The following is a 22,176-nucleotide window of genomic DNA, read 5'->3' as shown; positions in this document are numbered from 1 at the left end:
GAGTTTTTGGCGCCGTTGCCAGGGAATTGTTATTGGTGTTAATTACTAGTTTAATTACTTTTAATTGAGTCTTTTTATTTTTCTGTTTATATCTTGGTCTATTACTAATTCTCTTGTTTTTAAGGTACAATGGAATCAAGCTCAAAGACCATTCTGTTAAAACAAGAGAAGGAAGCCAAGGAGAAAGTGGTGCCGATTGCTACTGAACTCAAACGACCATTGAGTTATTTTTCTTCTCCAACATTACTTGAGCAGCCCACGTGCATAGCCTACTCTCAAGTGGAAGCTGACCAATTTGAGATCTCAAGTGGGACAATCAAACTCCTACCAACCTTTCATGGTCAAGAGGGCGAGGATCCTTATTTGCACATCAAGGAATTCCATGTGATATGCGAGATTGGCAAGCTGCGAGGATTAAGTGACGAGCAAAGGAAGTTAAGGTTATTTCCTTTCTCTCTTAAAGATAAAGCTAAAACTTGGTTATATTCTCTGCAGGTTGGTTCTATTAGAACATGGAAGGAATTGGCAGATAAGTTTCTTTTGAGGTTCTATCCAGCTAGTAAAACAACCATTGTGAAGAAGCAGATATGGGGATTCACACAAGCTGAAGATGAAGTTTTTCATGAAAGTTGGGATAGGTACCAAGAGCTTTTGAATTCTTGTCCACACCACGGTTTTGCTCCATGGATGCAAATTGACTACTTTTATGAGGGTTTATTGGAACAAGATCGCGCTATGGTGGATATGTCTAGTGGAGGGGCGTTGAAAGAGAAAACATTTGAGGATGCATGGGCGCTATTTGAGACGTTAGCATTGAATTCTCAACAATGGAACAGGAAGAAGAAAATGGAAAAGAAATCAGCTATGGAAGTTGAGATGGCTGAACTTAAGCAGATGATGCAGATGATGGCAATTCAGGTTTCAAAGTTATAACAAGAAGAGTCGTGCAATGAAGTTCAAGTTAGGCCGAATACACCACCTCCTATGGAACATAGAAGTACTTATTTGGAAGGCATGATTGCTGCATTGGCTCAGAGTACAACTTCTATGTCCAATGATACAAGGTCTTTTATGGACAAGACGGAGGAGCAGATGAGTGCCACAACAAGAGCCATATCAAGTTTGGAAGCCCAACTAGAACAAGTGACTTCAACTTTGGACAAAGTCGTAAAGGGTGTTCCAATTCGTGATGAACTTGAAGCAATTACTACTTTGAGAAGTGGAAGGGTTGTTGATAACAAAGTGGGCACTACTCGAGTTGAAAAGAATGATGATCAAGATGATGATGAGATCGAGATATTAGAGCCTAGACAAGTTCAGAAGTACAAGGTGGATAAGGAAAAGATCAAGCAAGAGGAGGAAGATGAAAGAAAGAAGCAAGATAAGCTCACAGCCACTGAAGCTAGCAAGCAGGCCGTGACTCCTCAACCCATTCCGAGAGCTCCATTGCCTTTTCCTCATCGCAGAAGGAATTTAGGAAAGAAGGATCAAGAAAAGGAAATTTTGGAAATGTTTAAAAAGGTGGAGATTAACATTCCGTTGCTTGATGCCATTCAACAAATTCCTAAGTATGCCAAGTTTTTGAAGGAGTTATGCACTCATAAGAGGAAATTCAAAGAGCATGAGCAAGTGGCTTTAAGTGAAGAAGTGAGTGCTGTTTTGTTAAGGAAGCTGCCACCCAAGTTGAAGGATCCAGGTAGCTTTACAATTCCGTGTTTGGTTGGGAATCACAAATTTGAGAAAGCATTGTGAGATCTTGGAGCAAGCATTAATTTGATGCCATATTCAGTTTTTGAGCAATTGAGTTTAGGAGAACTCAAACCCACTGGTGTTACACTTCAATTGGCAGACTGTTCAGTGAAAGTTCCGAAAGGTATAGTTGAGGATGTATTGGTTCAGGTTGCTGATTTGATTATGCCAGCTGACTTCATTATTCTAGAGATGGAGGATATCCCAGCTAAAGGAAATGAGTTGCCAATCATATTGGGAAGACCATTCATGGCCACAGCAAACACTAAGATTGATGTGAGTACTGGGAAGTTGACAATGACTGTGCTTGGTGAAACTGTTGAGTTCGATGTGTTTGGTGCTATGAGATATCCACGTGAGGAGGATGATTGTCTAAGAATTGACTATATGGATTCACTACTTCAGGAGGTCACGAAGGCAAGTTTTGTAGAAGAGCCGTTGGAAGTTGCATTAGGGGAGTCTGATTATTCTACGTGTCAAATGGTGGAAAATGTGCACTCATTATTTGAAGGGAGTTCAACACAAAAAGGCAGATGGTCCAACCAGTTTGAAACGTTGGTCTCTACTAATCCGAAATCACTACCTTCCATTGACCAGGCACCTAAGTTAGAACTGAAGCCACTCACTGAGCACTTGGAATACGCATTTTTGGGAAAAGACAAGACCTTGCCGGTTATTATTGCATCTAATCTGAGCGCAAGCGAAGAAAAGAGACTATTGGCCGTTCTGAAAGAAAATCGGTTAGCATTGAGATGGACCATAGCCGATATCAAGGGGATCTCGCCAACAGTATGTATGCATCGAATTTTGCTTGAGGAGGAGTCTAAGCCTACCCGTGATGCTCAAAGGAGATTGAATCCAACGCTTAAGGAAGTGGTGCGCAATGAGGTAATCAAGTTATTGGATGTTGGCATCATTTATCCTATTAGTGATTCAAAATGGGTTAGTCCTGTTCATGTGGTTCCAAAGAAAAGTGGAATCACAGTTGTGAAAAATGATGAGAATGCGTTGGTTCCCCAAAGAACAAAGACTGGTTGGCGAGTATGTATTGATTATAGGAAGCTCAACACCGCAACAAGAAAGGATCATTTTCCTTTGCCGTTCATTGATCAGATGTTGGAAAGGTTGGCAGGCCATAGTCACTACTGTTTCTTGGATGGGTATAGTGGATACAATCAGATTTTTATTGCACCCGAAGATCAGGAGAAGACGACTTTTACATGTCCTTTTGGCACATTTGCATACAGAAGGATGCCGTTTGGACTGTGCAACGCACCGGCCACATTTCAGAGATGTATGATGTCTATCTTCTCAGACATGGTGGAGCGGATCATCGAGGTATTTATGCACGATTTCTCTGTTTTTGGTTCTTCTTTTGATACATGCCTTAGTAATCTGTCTCTAGTATTGAAAAGATGCCAAGAGGCCAATTTAGTGCTTAATTGGGAGAAGTGTCATTTTATGGTGCAACAAGGGATAGTTCTTGGTCATGTTGTCTCTAAGGATGGTATTCAAGTTGACAAGGCTAAGATAGATGTGATACAAAAGTTGCCGCCTCCAACAAGCGTGAAAGAGTTGAGAAGTTTTTTAGGGCATGCTGGGTTCTATAGAAGATTCATTAAGGATTTTTCCAAGATCTCAAGACCTCTGTGCATGTTATTACAAAAGGATGTGTATTTTGAGTTTGATGAAGCATGCTTGGATGCGTTCAATAAGTTGAAGACACTACTCACATCAGCTCCTATCATTATGCCACCCGATTGGAATTTGCCATTTGAGCTCATGTGTGATGCAAGTGATTATGCAGTTGGTGCTGTTTTGGGTCAAAGAGTGAACAAGTTGCCACATGTGATCTACTACTCAAGCCGAACTCTGAATGACGCTCAGTTGAATTATTCGACTACTGAAAAGGAGTTACTTGCTGTGATCTTTGCGTTGGAGAAGTTTCGATGCTATTTGATTGGTTCAAAGATCATCATCTACACTGATCATGCAGCTCTGAAGTATTTGCTAAATAAGAAGGATGCAAAGCCAAGATTGATTAGATGGACTCTGTTGCTACAGGAATTTGATATTGAGATCAAGGACAAGAAAGGGTGTGAAAATGTGATAGCAGATCATTTGAGTAGAATAGTCAATGAGGAGAAAGCTGAAGAGGACACATTGCCTTTGAGAGAATCATTTCCAGATGAGCAACTTTTTGCTATTCTTACAACTCCTTGGTATGCGGACATAGCAAACTATTTGGCAAGTGGAGTGCTTCCTGAAGATTTGACATATAATCAAAGGAAGAAGTTTTTGAGTGATGCGAAGAAGTATGTGTGGGATGATCCTTATTTGTTTAAATATGGAGCTGATCAATTGATTAGGAGATGCGTGCCAGAATTGGAGCAAAAGAGCATAATTGAAATGTGCCATACTCGAGAATGTGGAGGACATGGAGGAGGAAAGAAGACCGCTTACAAAATTCTTCAATCAGGTTTCTTCTGGCCTTCTATTTTTCATGATTGCCATCAGTTTTACCTTACATGTGTGCGATGTCAAAGAATGGGAAACATCTCCGCTAGGAATCAGATGCCACTTAATGGCATTTTGGAAGTCGAGATTTTCGATGTTTGGGGCATAGATTTTATGGGACCATTCCCTTCATCTTTTGGATATGAGTATATCTTGGTTGGAGTGGATTATGTATCCAAATGGGTGGAAGCTATTGCATGTAGAACTAATGATGCTCCAGTGGTTACCAATTTTCTCAAGACCAACATCTTTGCGCGTTTTGGCACCCCAAGGGCAATCATTAGTGATGGAGGATCTCATTTTTGCAATAAATTGTTTGAGGCATTGATGAAGAAATATGGGATTAGGCACAAAGTAGCTACTCCATACCATCCACAAACAAGTGGGCAAGTGGAAATTTCGAATCGTGAGATTAAGTTCATTCTGGAAAGAACGGTGAATGCTAATAGGAAGGATTGGTCGACAAAGTTGAATGACGCTTTATGGGCTTATAGTACAGCTTACAAGACGCCCATTGGAATGTCCCAATTTCGTTTGGTGTATGGGAAAGCTTGTCATCTACCGGTTGAGCTTGAGCACAAGGCTTATTGGGCAATAAAGAAGTTCAATTATGATTTGAAATCAGCTGGGGACCAACGGAAATTGCAACTTAATGAATTGGAAGAAATGCGACATTTCGCGTATGAGAATGCTAAGTTGTACAAAGAAAGGACAAAGCTCTATCACGATAAGAAGTTGGTGCCAAAGGAGTTTTGCATTGGTATGAAAGTGTTGCTTTACAATACTCGATTGCGTCTCTTTCCTGGCAAGCTACGTTCTAGGTGGCACAGCCCTTTTGAGGTTCTCCAAGTATTCCCATATGGCGCTGTTGAGATTAAGAATCCTAAAGATGGAACAGTGTTTAGAGTCAATGGTCATCGCCTTAAGCCTTTTATTGAGACTGACTTCGATCCACAAGAGGAGACTGTGACTTTTAAGTGAAGATGGGCATGTCTGGCTGAAGACATGAAACTTAGCGCTTCTTGGGAGGCAACCCAAGTGTTCAAAGGGAAGAAGGACGAAAGTATAACCATGGAGTCAAGATGATGCTTCATTTCGCGGCATGGCCAGGGAAGTCCTAAAACCCTATCTTTATTTACTTAGTTGTGTTTCTTTATTTTAGCTTTTGTGCATTGCATATTCACATCTTTTAAACATTGAGGACAATGTTTCTTTTAAGTTTGGGGGTGGGGAATGCAACGCATTTTTATTTTTGTTTAGTTAGTGTGTTTATCATTAGTTTTTAAGTTTTTTTTAAAAAAAAAAAAAAGTTTTAAGGGTATCAAACCCACATTAAAATGCATCTGTTCTTAAGATTTCATTCACCGTAGTGATGGATTCGAATCTTTAGAAGCATGCAACAGTGTTTTTGAGTCTTTTTGTTTGTTTTAAGTCTTGAGTCCCCAACTAATTGATTTCATTATGTATGGTTATTTTGAGCATGTCTAGCTTGTATATATAGTATGTATTCTTCTTTATCTAGTATTGTTTCGTAACATGCTTTACAACTCTATGGACTTGTGGCCTTGTTTTCATGAGCTTAAGTGATGACTTGCATGCTTAGAGATGCATATACTTAATAGAGTAGACTTGTATGACCTAAGTGAGCTTTTGAGCCCTGTACTTCAATTCTTGAGTGTTAACATTACTCTAATATTTTCTTGTTATATAAAGTCGTTATGATCTCAGTATTCTCTATTTTGATTAAGTACTTGAAATATAATTGTGAATCAAAGAGCTAGAACTTCTCTCTTATTCTATACAAAGCATGGATATAACTACATAAATCTTAGGAGATGATATTAGGCCTTGTTTGTTTTTAACCCATAGCCTAAAGCCTACCCTATGTTATAACCCTAGTCAAACATTTTGAGCCTAATGACCTTTTCTTTGTTTACCCCTATACCAAACCCTAAGTTTGGGGGAGTTTCACTCCTCTATCCGTTTACCTTACCTATGAATTTGTATGGAGTTGGTGATAATGTGAGGTTGAAGAGAAATGTCTATGCATAGCTCGATGTAAAAGGAAAAGAAATTGTTTTTAAGATTGTTTGTCGTTCCCTTTCAAAAAAAAAAAAAAAAAAAATCAAGAATCAAACATCAAAGGGAATGGACGATTTCAAAAGATGGAAGTGGAAAGGTGTTCGAATTTGAGCTATGAGTACAAATTATGCAAAGAATGCCTCTATTGATTTCCGTGTGCAAATCCATAGTCTGTAGCCCTTTGTTCTCCCTTTCATTTCAATACCTTATCCTAACCTAAGCCTCCATTACAACCCACATAAAAGTCCTATTTGATCTTGGGAGAAATGTGGTTCATTATGTGAAGTCTAGATAAAAGGGAAGCTTATGGTTATTGATTCTGTTCCAAGTATTTTAATTCCTTCTATTGAGATCAGTGTTTCAATGTGCTTTTCTTTCATGATTAATATGTGAGCTTTTTGTATTTGTTTATCATATCATCTCTCACATATACTTGAGTGCACGTATTGACCCAATATCTGAGCGTTTTATTGTTGAGAGTATGCCTTAGTGAGAATTGAAGTTGAATCTATTTTGTGTATGCTGATTTAGTCTTGTTTGTCTAACCACTTGAGTTTGTGTCAAGGATGGTCTATATATTTCATGGAGGAGTAAGGTATGTTAATTGAAGCATTATTAGAGATTGAGGAATAAATTCTATATGTATCTTGCTTGACTATGCTATTTATGGCTGTACTTATGAAGTCATGTGTTGGGATGTTTTGAGTCAGTCTTGAGTCTTTTCTTTGCTCTTTTTGCTCGAGGACTAGCAAAATCTAAGTTTGGGGGTGTGATGAGTGTGCAATTTGCATCACTTTATGATACTAACTTCCTAACCTAGAATGCAAGAACTTGATACTTTATGTACTTTTAGTTTGTTTTTGTGCTTGTAGGATTAAATGAGCAAATGAGAGGAAACGAGCTTAAAAGACCAATTTTGGAGGTTTTCCTAGTCAAACTAGGAAATGAGAAGAAATCCTGGTCACACCAGGAAAGGTGCAATCCTAGTTCAATAAGGATTCCTGATCACATCAGGAAGTGTCATTCTTGGGGAAGAAGAAATCACCATTGCCAGAAGTCATAAATGAGAAGTCCTAGTTAGAGCAGGAAATCCTGAATGAACTAGGAAACTTAATCCTTGTTGGAAAAAGAGTCCTAACCATGTTAGGAGACATCAAGGGCATTATGGTAAAAGTGGAAAAAATGGGAAAAAGAATCTTGAGGAAATTTTCTAGAAGGATCTGGAATCTGGAAGGAATCTTTTGGAGAATCTTTTTTGTCAAGGTTGACTTTTGGTCAAAGTCAAAGGTCAAATGTCAAAGTCAATGGTCAACCGTGCCACATCATCACATTACATGGACCACACATGCAGCCCATGCACTATGGGCCATGCGTATAACCCTAGCCCAAAGGACCAAGGCCATGCGCCTATTGCAAGCCCAATTGAAGGAAGCCCAAGTTGTGCCATTCCAAAGTCCAAGAACCCAAGCCTATGCCGCACTCACTCAGCTGATCCAAGGCCCAAGGAAGGAATCCTAATTGAAGAAGAAGTCAAAACCCTGGAAAATGAACACTAAATTTCGACAGTGATTCTGTATTTCTACAGAGCGAATCAGATGTCATCCCATATATGGTTGGAAAGCTACGGATGTTAGCTTCGCAGGGAATTTTACGGATTTCAATTCCGAGTTTTCTAGCTCAAGATATGGCCATTTTAGTAAAGGTAGCGCAGCAGTTCCGCGAGCTGAAAATAAGTTACGCCCAAAAAGTGCCCAAATCAGCCCAAGGCCCATGCTTGGCCGAAAATTACAAGTCTTGATGTGCAAGGAAAGTGTCAATCCCACATTGAAAAGGAGAGGAAAGCTTCAGCCCCCTTCACTCTATAAATACATCTTTATAACACAAAGAGAGGGTTCCTTTTTGCAAGTTCTGAAACCCTAGCCTCTCTGTCTCTTTTCTTGCCGCCTACCCTAGCTCTCTCTCTTTCTTTTTTCTTTTCTTGCTGCAGCCACCTCTTTCTCTTCTCTTTTATTTTGTGCCGAAGCCTTTGGGAAGGAGGACCTTGCAGCCACGCCACCACCTTGTGCCACCTTGTCGCTGCCACTTTGAGTCATCACGCCACTGCTGCCACGCTGCTGCTCCTTTGTTCCGTTGCAGCCACCTAGCAGCCATCTTGCCACCTTGTTGCAGCCTTGCCGTGGAGCCCAAGGGCAGCCAAGCTGCCACCTCTTCTCTTCTCTTCCTTTTTATTTGCCTAGTTTTAATGATGTTTTATTTTATTGTGAATTTAATTATGTGTAGCTAAACATCTAGCTAGGGCGAGGATGAAGCCCTAGTTATGCTATTCACTTTTGCTATGGATTGTTGAATTTTTATTTATATTACATGTTGATAAATCTTGAATCTCTGTTATATTTGAATCTATTTGTTTGCATCTTTGATTGATCACCTTAGGTTGCATGCATCTAGAATTTGTTATGAAATTAAATAAGCTCAAAAGGATGATAATTTCAGTTGGTAACAAGTGAATATCTTAAGAAAATATTCATGAGAAAAGAGGTCATAGATGACGTAGGGTACATTAATTTGGATCTATGCTCTATGTGTTTGTCGTTCTTACAAATCTTAATAAATCTCACATGGTTAACATGCGCCTAGGGAATGCCTAACAAAGCTCTTAGGACACATGTGTAGATAACTAACTTTGGAAGCTTAATAGGCTCTTAGTTATGCAAAAGAAGAATGATTGCTAGAAGGGGAATAACCAAAGCCTTTTGGTAGACAAACTTTATTGACATGTATGTTTTGTGATTGTTCATATATCCATTGTAAAGTGAATGGTATGCTTGTGGTGGATTCTGATCCCTAATACTTCTTTATTATTGTTTTCATTCAAATCAAGTCTGTTGCTATTTTAGTTGCTTTTCATATAATTGTTTTGTTTTAGTTCTCTAAATCAATCCAAACCCCCCCTATTGCGTGTGTGAGTTAGTGTAGATTTAATTGAATTTAATTGAATTAGTAATTGTGACATTGATACAATTCCTTGAGGGATCGACCTCGTATTTGCAAGCTTTGCTACTCTGCGATTCGTGCACTTGCGAGTTAACCTAGAGTTGTTAAAAAGGTGTAATATAATTGCTCTAGGAAAACAACAACATTGAGTTATAAAGATATATTTATAGAGGAGAGTGGGGCTGAGATTTCTCTTTCTCTTCAATGTGGGATAAGTGCATTCCTTGCACACCAAGACTTATAATTTTCGGCCAAACATGGGCCTTGGGCTGATTTGGGCTCTTTTTGGGCGTAACTCCGTTTTCAGCTCGCGGAACTGCTGCGCTACCTCCACTAAAATGACCATATCTTGAGCTAGAAAACTCGGAATCGAAATCCGTAAAATTCCCTGCGAAGCTAACATCCTTATCTTTCCAACCATATATGGCATGCTACCTGATTGATTCTGGAGAATTACAGAATTGCTGCCGAAATTGGTGCTCTATTTTCCAGGGTTTTGACTTCTTTTTCAACTAGGATTCCTTGGGCTTTCTCTTTGTAGGCGTGATGGCCTAGGGTTTCCTTGGGCTTTGGCATGTGGGCTGCATGAGTTGGGCTCTAGAGTTGGCGCATGGCTTGCATGGCATGCGCATGCATGCATGGGCTGCCACCCCACCATTCTTGTGCATTTCGACTTCACCTAGGCCCAAAGCCCAATTGACTTCATGACATGATATAGTTGACCCTTGACCATTGACTTTGACTTCCAATTTTACCCCTCTCTCCCTCTTGGATTTGAATTCATTCCTCCATCTGATTCCATGGATGTCCACCACCTTCTAGAAGCTTCTGGAACCTTGACTTGATTGAGTTGACTTTGACCAACCTTTCCTAGTCCAACTAGGATTTCTTGTAGATGAAAGATTCCTTATCCATTTTGACTTCTCGTAATGACCATATTGCCCCAAGAGTCTCCTAGTGTCATTAGGACTCCTTCCCCTAGTAGGGTTAGGTTTCCTAGTTCAACCAGGAATTCCTGTTCCAATCAGGATTTTTTCATTTCTGGCTCGACAATGATGGTTCTGGACTTGATGTTTCCTAGTGTGACTAGGAATCCTCATTTTACTAGGATTTTAGCTCTTTTCCTAGTTTGACCAGGAAATGTCCCAAAACGGCTCCATTTGCTCCTATTTCCTATTTATGCTTCATTCGACCTAAAAACACAAAAACAAGACAACAGACACAAAAAGATTGAGTTCTAACACTCTAGGTTAGGGAGTTAGTATCATAAAATAGCGTAAAATGAACACTCATCAAAAGCGTACAAGCACGAGGTCGATCCCACAGGGAATGGTTAATAAGCAACAAATCAATGCAATTAATCACTAGAATAACTAAATGGGGGGTTTTGAAACGATGGAACACACGCACACATCACCACACGCATACACACTTTATTCTATCTTGCAATGTTAAGTTTTCAGTTTCAAATCAGATAAGCATGCAATAACCATCCAAGGCTAATGACAGTTAATTTGAACACAACATATTAAAGTTTGACAGCTAAAAATGTTTGGCTAGTTACTTTCTCGCCATTGTTCTCCTAATGCATAAACTAAGAGCTTCTTGGGCCTTCCTTAGCCAGTTAACCTACATGTTCCCTAGTTCAAGCTAAGGCAGCTGTTACCCATGCAGGAGTCATTAAGTTTTATGAGAACGTCAAACATGCACAACATATAAGCTTTGATTATTTCCTTATAGAGGTCGCCCAACCCCACTACCAAGAATAATCCCTTATTCCCTTGTTACTTGTGGTTTAGTGTCTTTGACTATTTCACAGCTAAACCTAACAGATAAACTAGACGCAATTACCCTAAGGTGGCCAGTCAAAGGATGCAAACAACTAGTGACGGGGGTTCTAATAGATAGTGGAAATTTAATACATGCAAACATCAAACTAACAGACCAAGAGACGGATAAACGATTTGTTAGAACATGCAAATCCATTAATCAACCTACAACTAACATGCAAGATAGAATAACTAACCTACATAATTAAATTAAATAAAACAAAGCAGAAACTAACAAATAAACAAAGTCCTAATTCATGCTTGCTAAAGGAAATCAGAAACGCAAAACTAAACTATATTGAAACATGCATTAAATATAACCAAAGCTTTAAACTAATTAGAATCAGCAACTCAATTAAATAAATTCAGAAATATAAACTAGATAAATTCAAAAACATAAACCAACATAAAATCAGAATTCTAGAAGGAAAAAGAAAACAAAAATCAGAGGTGCAAACACATGGGGGCTGCAGCAAGGAGAGAGGAAGAAGGAGGCACCTAGCAAGCAGGAGGAACTCACGGCAAGGTGAGCTAGGGCTTGCGGCAGCAGGCTGATCCCTCTCTCTCTCACTTGTCACGCCACCCTCTCTCTCTAAGTCTCTCTGAATTCGGCCCTCTCTCACTCTTTCTAACTTCTGAAAATAAAAACCTAAAGCTGAAAATTAAACTAACAGGAGGCTAAAGGAATTTCGGCTAGGAGGTGAAAAAGTGATCCCTAGGGTTCTGAATGAAGGGGATATATATAGAGATGCATTCCTTGAGAGGCAAGGAGAAGGAAACATGCGGCTGCTAGGGTTCCTTGTCCTTGTTGCTTGCGGCATCAGCTAGGGTTAGGGTGCATCAGGCCTTGCGGCATGGGCTGCTCCTTGGGCTTAAGTGATTCACGCCTAGCCCAGCTAGGGTCCCTTCCTTGCGCATGGTCTACTGGTCTTGGGCTTCAGTGGCTTGCACAAGATGGGCTAGGGTTTCACTCCATGGGCTTCCACCTTGGGCTTGTCACCTTGGGCTTGCGCACGGCTCCTTGGCTGCTAGGGTTTGCATGGCATGCATGCGCATGCATGGGCTGCCATCTTCCTCCTTACGCATGGCCTTTGGGCTGCTAGGGTTTGGGCCCATGCATGTGCATGCATGGCCCATCTTGGTTCGGCATCCCTAGGGCCCATGGGCCCTCCACTTTTGACTTCCCATTTTGCCCCTCATTTCCATTTGAATTCAAATTCATTTCTTCCCTCCATTCATTTCCATGGATGTCCACCACCTTCTGGAAGCTTCTGGAACCTTGACCAACATTTCCTGGTGCAACTAGGATTCCTTGAAAATGAGAGATTCCTTATCCATTTCGACTTCTCGTAATGACCATATTGCCCCTGGGGTCTCCTAGTGTCATTAGGACTCCTTTCCCTAGTTGGGTTAGGTTTCCTAGTTCAACCAGGATTTCCTGTTCGAATCAGGATTTCACATTTCTGGCTCCGCAATGATGGTTCTGGACTTGATGTTTCCTAGTGTGACTAGGAATCCTCATTTGACTAGGATTTCTGCACTTTTCCTGGTTTGACCAGGATTTCACTCGTTTTCCTGGTTTGACCAGGAAATGTCCCAAAATGGCTCCATTTGCTTCTTTTTCTCATTTCTGCTTCATTTGACCTGAAAACACAAAAATAAGACAAGAAACACAAAATATCGAGTTCTAACACTCTAGGTTAAGGAATTAGTATCATAAAGTGATGCAAAATGCACACTCATCATTAAGGTTTTATTATTATTTGAATTTAGATTTAGATTTCTGATTAGAATTTTAGTTCTAATTAGTTATATTTGTTCTTGGATAGAAGTTAACTAAGAATTACATCAGTTTCCCAACATTTGGACTTGGTGAAGTAGAGGAGCTGTAAATTGGATATATTGTTGTGGATATCAAGCTAAGCAAAGGATTCCAGGTAGGGGGAATCTTACACCTTGCTAGTGCCCCTATTTTAATGCATATATTATGCTAGTATATACTGAATGCATGAGAAATTTGCATATATTGTGATTGACATCTGTGGTGTGGTTTTTATCCTATATTGTGATAATTGGTTAGTTAGGATGACTTGAGAGTAAGTGTCGCCATAGAGTTGACCTTGGGTTTCGATCCCCTAAACCTCCAGAGGCGGTTATGCAGTTAAGCTGGTAGCAATCAATTTATGCAACCAAATGACGTTTTCGTGCGTTCTTAAAATCGGATGTGGTTCAATTGGTCTAGAACGCTAATCCTAACATGAGAAAGTGTTTTCCCTATCTTTCTTGCCAACCGATCATGTTTTGCTGCAATTTGGACGAAATTAGACCAAGTATGCAACTAAATTACGTTTTCGTGCATTCTTAAAACCAAATGTTGTTCAATAGGTCTAGAACACTAATCCTAACATGAGAAAGAGTTTTCGCAGGTCTTTCATGTCAACCGGTCACGTTATGGGGCAATTTGGACTATATTAGACCAAGTATGCACATAAATTAAGTTTTCGTGAGTTCTTAAATTCAAATGTGGTTCAATAGGTCTAGAACGCTAATCCTAACATTAGAAAGTGTTTCCTTCTGCCTTTCTTGCCAACCGATCACGTTTTAGTGAAAGTTGGACGAAATTAGACCACGTATGCACCAAAATGATATTTTTGTGCGTTTTTAGCGTCAAATGTGGTTCAATAGGTGTAGAACACTAATCATTGCAAGAGAAAGTGCATCCCCATGGTTTTCTTGCCAACCAGGAACGATTAGGAAAGGTTGGTCAAAGTCAACTCAATCAAGTCAAGGTTCCAGAAGCTTCTAGAAGGTGGTGGACATCCATGGAATCAGATGGAGGAATGAATTCGAATCCAAGAGGGAGAGAGGGGTAAAATTGGAAGTCAAAGTCAATGGTCAAGGGTCAACCATATCATGTCATGAAGTCAATTGGGCTTTGGGCCTAGGTGAAGTCAAAATCCACAAGAATGGTGAGGTGGCAGCCCATGCATGCATGCGCATGCCATGCAAGCCATGCGCCAACTCTAGAGCCCAAGCCATGCAAGCCATGCATCCCTAAAGCCCATCACGCCACTTGCTTGTTGCAGCCAGCCCATGTTCTTTTAAAGGAAACCCTAGCCCATCACACCTACAAAGAGAAAGCCCAAGGATTCCTAGTTGAAAAAGAAGTCAAAACCCTGGAAAATAGAGCACCAATTTCGGCAGTAATTCTGTAATTCTCCAGAATGAATCAGGTAGCATGCCATATATGGTTGGAAAGATACGGATGTTAGCTTCGCAGGGAATTTTACGGATTTCGATTCCGAGTTTTCTAGCTCAAGATATGGTCATTTTAGTGGAGGTAGCGCAGCAGTTCCGCGAGTTGAAAACGGAGTTACGCCCAAAAAGAGCCCAAATCAGCCCAAGGCCCATGTTTGGCCGAAAATTATAAGTCTTGGTGTGCAAGAAATGCACTTATCCCACATTGAAGAGAAAGAGAAATCTCAGCCCCACTCTCCTCTATAAATACATCTTTATAACTCAAGGGATCTTCTCTCTGAAATTTCAGAAACCCTACCCTAGTCTCTCTCTCTTTCTTGCCGCACAACCTAGCCTCCTTTCTCTCTTTTTCTTTTCTCACACACCCTAGGAACCCTAGCAGCACCCATTATTTCTCTTCCCTTGCCGCAGCCACCATCATCTCTCTCTCTTTATTTTGCTGAACCGAAGGAGGAGGAAGGTGTCGAGCCGCTGCCACCTTGTGCCGCCGCTGCTGCCACCTTGTGCCGCCACCGCTGCCACTCTCTAGGGATGTTCTTTTTATTTTTGTTTTGAAATTCTTATTTCTTTTGTTTGATTCTATTTTTTAGTTGTTTTGTTTAATTAGTTTGCTTTCCAACATGGATTGGAAATTTATTTATGTTATTCAGATTTTCTTTTCTATTTTAATTATGTAGGTTTATTTATTCTATCTTGCACGTTAGTTGTAGGTTGATTATTGGATTTGCATGCTTTAACAAATCGTTTATCCGTCTCTTGGTTTGTTAGTTTGATGTTTGCACGTATTAAATTTCCACTATCTATTAGAACCCGTCACTAGTTGTTTGCATCCTTTGACTGGCCACCTTTGGGTAATTGCATCTAGTTTAATTGTTAGGTTTAGCTGTGAAATAGTCAAAGACACTAAACCACAAGTAACAAGGGAATAAGGGATTATTCTTGGTAGTGGGGTTGGGCGACCTCTATAAGGAAATAGTCAAAACTTATATTTTGTGCATGTTTGACGTTCTCATAAAACTTAATGACTCCTGCATGGGTAACAGCTGCCTTAGCTTGAACTAGGGAACATGTAGGTTAACTGGCTAAGGAAGGCCCAAGAAGCTCTTAGTTTATGCATTAGGAGAACAATTGCGAAAAAGTAACTAGCCAAACCTTTTTAGCAGTCAAACTTTAATATGTTGTGTTCAAATTAACTGTCATTAGCCTTGGATGGTTATTGCATGCTTATCTGATTTGAAACTGAAAACTTAACATTGTAAGATAGAATAAAGGGTGTGTGCGTGTGGTGATGTGTGCGTGTGTTTCCATCTTCCAAAACCCCCCATTTTGTTATTCTATTGATTAATTGAATTGATTGGTTGTGTATTAACCATTCGGTGTGGGATCGACCTCGTGCTTGTACGCTTTGCTATTGATGCGATTCGTGCACTTGCGAGTATACTTGGAATGAAATAGATGTTTATTTTGTTCTAAGAAAACATTCAACAGTGCCGAATCTTCATGGTACTCTCCATTGCTTTGTACTCCATGTTAGAGGTGCACAAAAATGGTCTCCCAAGAATAATCGAAACGTCACCCGGAAGTCTCGGCACATCTAGCACTATGATATCAGAGGAAATTAGTAATTTACGACATTTAACCAAAACATCCACAAGCATACCACGGGCTTTCTCGACTGAAGAGTTGGCGAAGCGAATGTTCAAATCAAACGGTTGCAAATCAGCCTCCACAAATCCAACCCTCTTGAACACAACCAGCGGCATGACATTGATAGCTGAGCCATTGTCAATTAAGGCATTGGCGATCTCATACTCCCCTATGCTGCATGGTCTGACCAACGAGCCCGGATCCCTCTTCTTGCTTGGAAAAGATGCAAAGAGATAAGCACAAATCTCCCTAGGAACGTTGTGACTATGCCCTTGCTCCTCAACCTTCTTCTCAATAGACTTCAACTCCCTCATGGTTGCTGGAAAACTTAAGGATGTCGATGTCCGGAATGAGGGGAATCACATGTGTGTCATCTTTCTCTTCAATCATTTCTGGATCCTCCTCTTCTTCACTATCCATGATCTCAATCACCTCCTTAGTCTTGACCACTCTAACTCTCTTTCTTGGAGTAGTCCTCAAAATAGCATTTACATGCTCCTCATTCTTCGGGTTGACGATGGGCTGGCTCGGCAATTTTCCCTTCTCTCTCTGACCCAAAGTAGTGGCAATCTGACCCATTTGACTCTCCAAATGTGCAATAGCCTTCGAATTGGCTTGCATCTGCTGCTCGGTACGGTTCATGAAGGCATTGGTACTCTGAGCAAGGGAAGTGGTGCTTTGAGCAATCTGAGCAATCTTGTCCTCCAAACTAGACCTCTCGGCATTAGGGTGCATATATGGCTTGTTGGTGCTCCCACTAGCTTGCTGTCCATTGTTGTTGCTCCACCTGAAATTAGGGTTGTTCTTCCATCCAGGGTTATAAGTGTTAGAAAATGGATCATATGGCACCCTAGGATAATTCCCAACCTGATTCACATGTTCCACATCACCTCCTTGTTCTTGCATACCCATCATCTTCTCTTGAGCCAAAGATAACTTCTGCACCATTGTCTTGATTTCCAAAATCTGTCCCTCCATGGTGTTTGGCACATCAGCTACCTCATATAACCCTCTCTTTGGTCCTCCCCTTGAACGATTGGAATCCCACTGTTGAGAACTCAAAGAAAGTGACTCAAACAAATCTGTAGCCTCATCCTCCGTCTTTGACATAAACGCACCACCACATGCCGAATCCACCTTGGCTTGGTCCCTCTTCAATAATCCCTGATAAAAACAACAAATCACATACCAAGGAGATAGGTTATGGTGTGGGCAGCTAGTAAGTAACTCATTGAATCTGTCCCAAGTCTCATGGAATGGCTCGTCTGCCTTCTGTACAAATCCAAGGATCTCCTTCCGAATCGAATTTGTCTTGGAAATGGAATAAAACTTGTTTAGGAACTTGCTCGAAAGATCATCCCACGTCGAAATGGAACCACTGGGCAGCGAATACAACCACCTCTTTGCCTTGTCCTTAAGCGCAAAAGGCAACATCCTCAAACGGTACTGATCGGCATTCAGACCCTCAACTGTGCGGCTTCACAAACCCCGGAAAACTCCTTCAAAAAGTGGATCGGATCCTCCCCATTCAGCCCATGGTAGCTCGGCAACAAGTGAATCTGACCACTCTTGATTTCGAAATCAGTGGCTATGGTTGCATACCGAATGCAAGATGGTTGAGTGGGCAGCGAAGGTGCTGAAAAATGGCTCAGAGGCTGCGGCATCTGTTGAGTGCTCATTTTACACTATTTTATGATACTAACTCCCTAACTCAGAGTGCAAGAACTCGATATTTTGTGTGTTGTTAGTTTGTTTTTGTTCTTATAGGATAAAATGAGCAAAGAAGAGAAAAGGAGCCAAAAGGACCATTTTTAGACATTTCCTAGTCAAACTAGGAAAATGAGAGAAATCCTGGTCAAACCAGGAAAGGGGCCGAAATCCTAGTCAAATGAGGATTCCTAGTCACACTATGAAACATCAAGTTCAGAACCATCATTGCGGAGCCAGAAATAAGAAATCCCGATTGGAATAGGAAATCCTGGTTAATTTAGGAAACCTAACCCAACTAGGGAAAGGAGCCCTAGTCACACTAGGAGACCCCAGGGGCATTATGGTCATTACGAGAAGTCGAAATGGATAAGGAATCCTTCATTTACAAGAAATCCTAGTCACACTAGGAAATGTTGGTCAAAGTCAACTCTACAAAGTCAAGGTTACAGAAGCTTCTAGAAGGTGGTGGACATCCATGGAAATAAATGGAGGGAAGAAATGAATTCGAATTCAAATGGAAATGAGGGGCAAAATGGGAAGTCAAAGTTAATGGTCAAGGGTCAACTATGAAAAGTCAACAAGTCAAATGGGCTATGGGCCTATGCAAATGCCGAAATCTGAGGGGCCATGCATGCATGCATACACCAGCCCAAGATGAAGCCCAATGCGCAAGCTTGAAGGTGGCAGCCATGAAGTGAAACCCTATGGGGGGCTGGCGTGTGGCACTTAAGCCCAAAGCCAAAGCCCTTGCCGCAAGCCCAATGCTCTCCTAACCCTAGCTGCTGCTGCACTTTCTTGTTCTTGCCTCCCAAGGAATCCTAGCTGAAAAAAAAGAAGTCAAAACCCTGGAAAATAGAACACCAATTTCGACAGCAATTCTGTAATTCTCCAGAATGAATCAGGTAGCATACCATATATGGTTGGAAAGATACGGATGTTAGCTTCGCAGGGAATTTTACGGATTTCAATTCCGAGTTTTCTAGCTCAAGATATGGCCATTTTAGTGGAGGTAGCGCAGCAGTTCCGCGAGCTGAAAAAGGAGTTACGCCCAAAAAGAGCCCAAATCAGCCCAAGGCCCATGCTTGGCCGAAAATTATAAGCCTTGGTGTGCAAGGAATGCACTTATCCCACATTGAAGAGAAAGAGAAACCTCAGCCCCACTCCCCTCTATAAATATATCTCTAAAAATCAGAAAAGGGGGCTGTTCTGAAGTGTTGTCTCTTCTCTTTTATTTTTCAGAAACCCTAGTTAGTTTTTGTTTTCTTTTCTTTTCCTTGCCGCACACCCTTGCTCTCTCTCTCTTTTTCTTTTTCTTATTTTCTGGCCGCAACCCCTAGCAGCCACCTTCTCTCTTGTTCTTCTCTAGCCGCAGCCACACTCTCTCCCTTCTCTTTATTTTTCTTCTGTTCCCTTGTGGCCGAGCACCCCCAGCCCTCTCTCATTGTGTTTCTTTTATTGGGTGCTGAACCGAAGAAGGAGAAGTCATTGAAGCCGCAGCCACCACCACTGAGTTGTGCCACCAAGCCGCAGCCACCAATATTAGCCACGCATCACCACCTTGCTGCCAACTTGCCGAGCATCTCAACATCTTTGCCGTGGAGCCCAAGGCCGAGCAGCAGCCCATCACGCCATCACCTTGCAGCCGCACTTCCACTCCATCATTCGTGGCTTGATTTCTTCCTCCCTTCCTTTTATTTTAATTGTTTAATTATGTTTTGTTTATTTATGATTTTAATTATGTGTAGCTGAATATTGGGCTAGGGCTAGGATGAAGCCCTAGCATTGCTGTTCACTTTTCCTATGGATTATTAATATTTTGATTATTTACATGTTGACAAATCTTGGATCTCTGTTTAAACTGAATCTATTTGTTTCGCATCTTTGACTGATCACCTTAGGTTGCATGCATCTAGAATTATGTTGTGAAACTAAATAAGCTCGAAAGGATGATAGTTTCAATAGGCAACAAGTGGGTATCCTAAGATAATATTCATGAGAAAAGAGATCATAGATGACATACAGTACATTAATTTGGAGCCATGCGCTATGTGTTTGTCACTCTCACAGATCGTAACGACTCTTGCATGGGTAACAGCTGCCTTAGCTTAGAACTAGGGAACATGCAAGTTAACTGGCTAAGGAAGGCCCAAGAAGCTCTTAGTTTATGCACAGTAAGGGGAGTAATTGCTAAAAGTGACTAGCCAAACCTTTTAGTAGACGAACTTTGTCAACATGTTTATCTATTGATTGTTAATATCCATAGTAGAGTGAATGGTATGCTAGTGGTGGATTCTGACCCCTAGTGTTTCTTTATTATTGTTTTATCTGAATCTTTCAGTTATCATTTTAAAGTTTGATTATTTCTCTGTTTGTTTAGTTTAGCCTTAAAACCAATCAAAACCCCCATTTGCGTGTGTGAGTCAGAGTTGGGTTAATTGAATTTAATTGAGTTAGTAATCGTACGCTAGTACAATTCCCTGTGGGATCGACCTCGTATTTGTAAGCTTTGCTACTTAGCGATTCGTGCACTTGCGAGTTAACCTAGAGTTGTTAAAAAGGTTTATTATAATTGCTCTAGGAAAACATACAACAAGTTTTTGGCGCCGTTGCCGGGGAATTGTTATTTGTGTTAATTGCTAGTTTAATTATCTTTAGTTAAGTCATTTTAGTTAGGTTTTATTTTCTGTTTTCATTTTTGTTTCTCACTGATTTCTCTTGTTTCTAAGGTACAATGGAAGAATCAAATTCGAAGATCACTCCTCTTTCACGTGTAGAAGGCCAAAAGGTGTTGAGTGCGTACAAGGGAAGACCGAGACTCAATTGGACACCATTAAGGATGAGGTCGACTCTTGTGTCGCCGAAAGGGAGTGAATCTGAAGAAGTATACGAAGAAGAGAAATCAGAAGAGGAAGTCGAGGAGACCTTGCAGCCGAAAGCCTCTCAAATGAGAATACCTTTGAGTGATTATTCGTCTCCAACGCTTCTAGCTCAACCAACGTGCATTGCTTACTCTCAAGTGGAAGCTGATTTTGAACTTTCAAGTGGGACAATCAAACTTCTTCCATCATTTCATGGTTTAGAAGGAGAAGATCCCTACGTGCATATCAAGGAATTTCATGCAATAAGCGAGATTGGCAAGCTGAGGGGGTTGAGCGATGATCAAAGGAAGTTAAGGTTATTTCCATTCTCTCTTAAAGATAAAGCTACACATTGGTTGTTTTCCTTGCAGGTCGCTTCAATTAAAACATGGGAGGAACTGGCATCTAAGTTTCTTCTGAGGTTCTATCCAGTTAGCAAGACTACCATCATGAGGAAGCAGATCTTAGGGTTTACACAATCAGAGGACGAAGTGTTTCATGAGAGTTGGGAAAGGTATCAAGAGCTTCTGACTTCGTGTCCGCACCATAATCTTGCCCCGTGGATGCAGATTGAGTATTTTTATGAGGGTCTGTTGGATCAAGATCGTAATATGGTGGATATGACATGTGGAGGAGCACTGAAAAAGAAGACTTTTGAGGAAGCATGGACACTCTTTGACACATTGGCATTGAGTTCACAACAGTGGAATAGACGAAAAAGAGTGGAAAAGAAATCAGCTATGGAAGCTGAGATATCTGAGCTTAAGCAGATGATGCAGGTTCTGATGGCAAATCAGGAAGCTAGGTCATCACATGGAGAGGCATGTTTTGAGGTTGAAAGAGTTCAAGCTAGACCGAATGTACAGTCCCCAGTTGAGCAGCGAAGTACTTATTTGGAGGACATGATGGCTGCATTAGCCCAGAGTACAACTTCGATGTCTAATGATACTAAGACGTTTATGAATAAGACTGAGGAGCAGTTGAGTGTCACAGCTAAAGCTATCTCGAATTTGGAAGCCCAATTGGAACAAGTGACTTTGACCTTGGACAAAGTGGTGAAGGGTGCACCAATTCAGGATAGGGCAGAAGCGATCACTACTTTGAGAAGTGGGAAAGTGATTGACAACAAAGTGGGCACTACTCAAGATGATAATGCAGGCAATGAGGATGAAGTTGAGATATTAGAGCCTGAACAAGTGGAAAAGTACAAGAGGGATAAAGTTAAGGTTAAGGATGAGGAAGAGGAGGAAAGAAAGAAGCAAGAAAAGCACATTGCTACACGTGCTAGCAAGAAGGCCGAGATTACTTCCTCTATTCCAAGAGCTCCGTTGCCTTTCCCTCAACGTCAATGGAAGCAGAATAAGGATGAGCAAGCCAAGGAAATTTTAGATATGTTTAAGAAAGTGGAAATCAACATTCCTTTGCTTGATGCTATTCAGCAGATTCCTAAGTATGCCAAGTTTTTGAAGGAATTGTGCACACACAAGAGGAAATTCAAAGAGCATGAGCAGGTGTGTTTGAGTGAAGAAGTT

At 40.9% G+C, this 22,176-nt stretch overlaps 1 protein-coding gene and 1 non-coding gene across 2 annotated transcripts; both read left to right on the top strand.

Annotated features, from left to right (window-relative positions):
• Positions 1-984: 984 nt before the first annotated feature.
• LOC147280171 (uncharacterized) lies at positions 985-5,247 on the top strand. Its single transcript, XM_086252145.1, has 5 exons — positions 985-1,696; positions 1,790-2,691; positions 3,418-3,613; positions 3,815-4,177; positions 4,430-5,247. The coding sequence occupies exons 1-5, from the start codon at positions 985-987 to the stop codon at positions 5,245-5,247; spliced, it is 2,991 nt and encodes a 996-aa protein (XP_086108271.1).
• A 12,027-nt stretch (positions 5,248-17,274) lies between these two features.
• On the top strand, positions 17,275-17,381 carry LOC147280170 (small nucleolar RNA R71). Its single transcript, XR_015123730.1, has one exon. It is a non-coding gene; the product is annotated as a small nucleolar RNA R71 (small nucleolar RNA).
• The last annotated feature ends 4,795 nt before the right edge of the window (positions 17,382-22,176 follow it).

Source organism: Dryas octopetala, chromosome 7 (assembly GCF_963921425.1).
Source record: "Dryas octopetala chromosome 7, drDryOcto1.1, whole genome shotgun sequence".
NCBI lineage: Eukaryota > Viridiplantae > Streptophyta > Magnoliopsida > Rosales > Rosaceae > Dryas > Dryas octopetala.
Note: the sequence above shows the minus strand (reverse complement) of the source record. Positions and strands in the feature narration are given on the sequence as shown.

Coding starts and splice junctions, on each gene's coding strand:
- LOC147280171 (XM_086252145.1), top strand. CDS start 985: ATGGAACATAGAAGTACTTATTTGGAAGGCATGATTGCTGCATTGGCT. Junction 2,692..3,417: donor CTATTAGTGATTCAAAATGG/GTTAGTCCTGTT, acceptor TTATTACAAAAG/GATGTGTATTTTGAGTTTGA. Junction 3,614..3,814: donor ACATGTGATCTACTACTCAA/GCCGAACTCTGA, acceptor TGTTGCTACAGG/AATTTGATATTGAGATCAAG.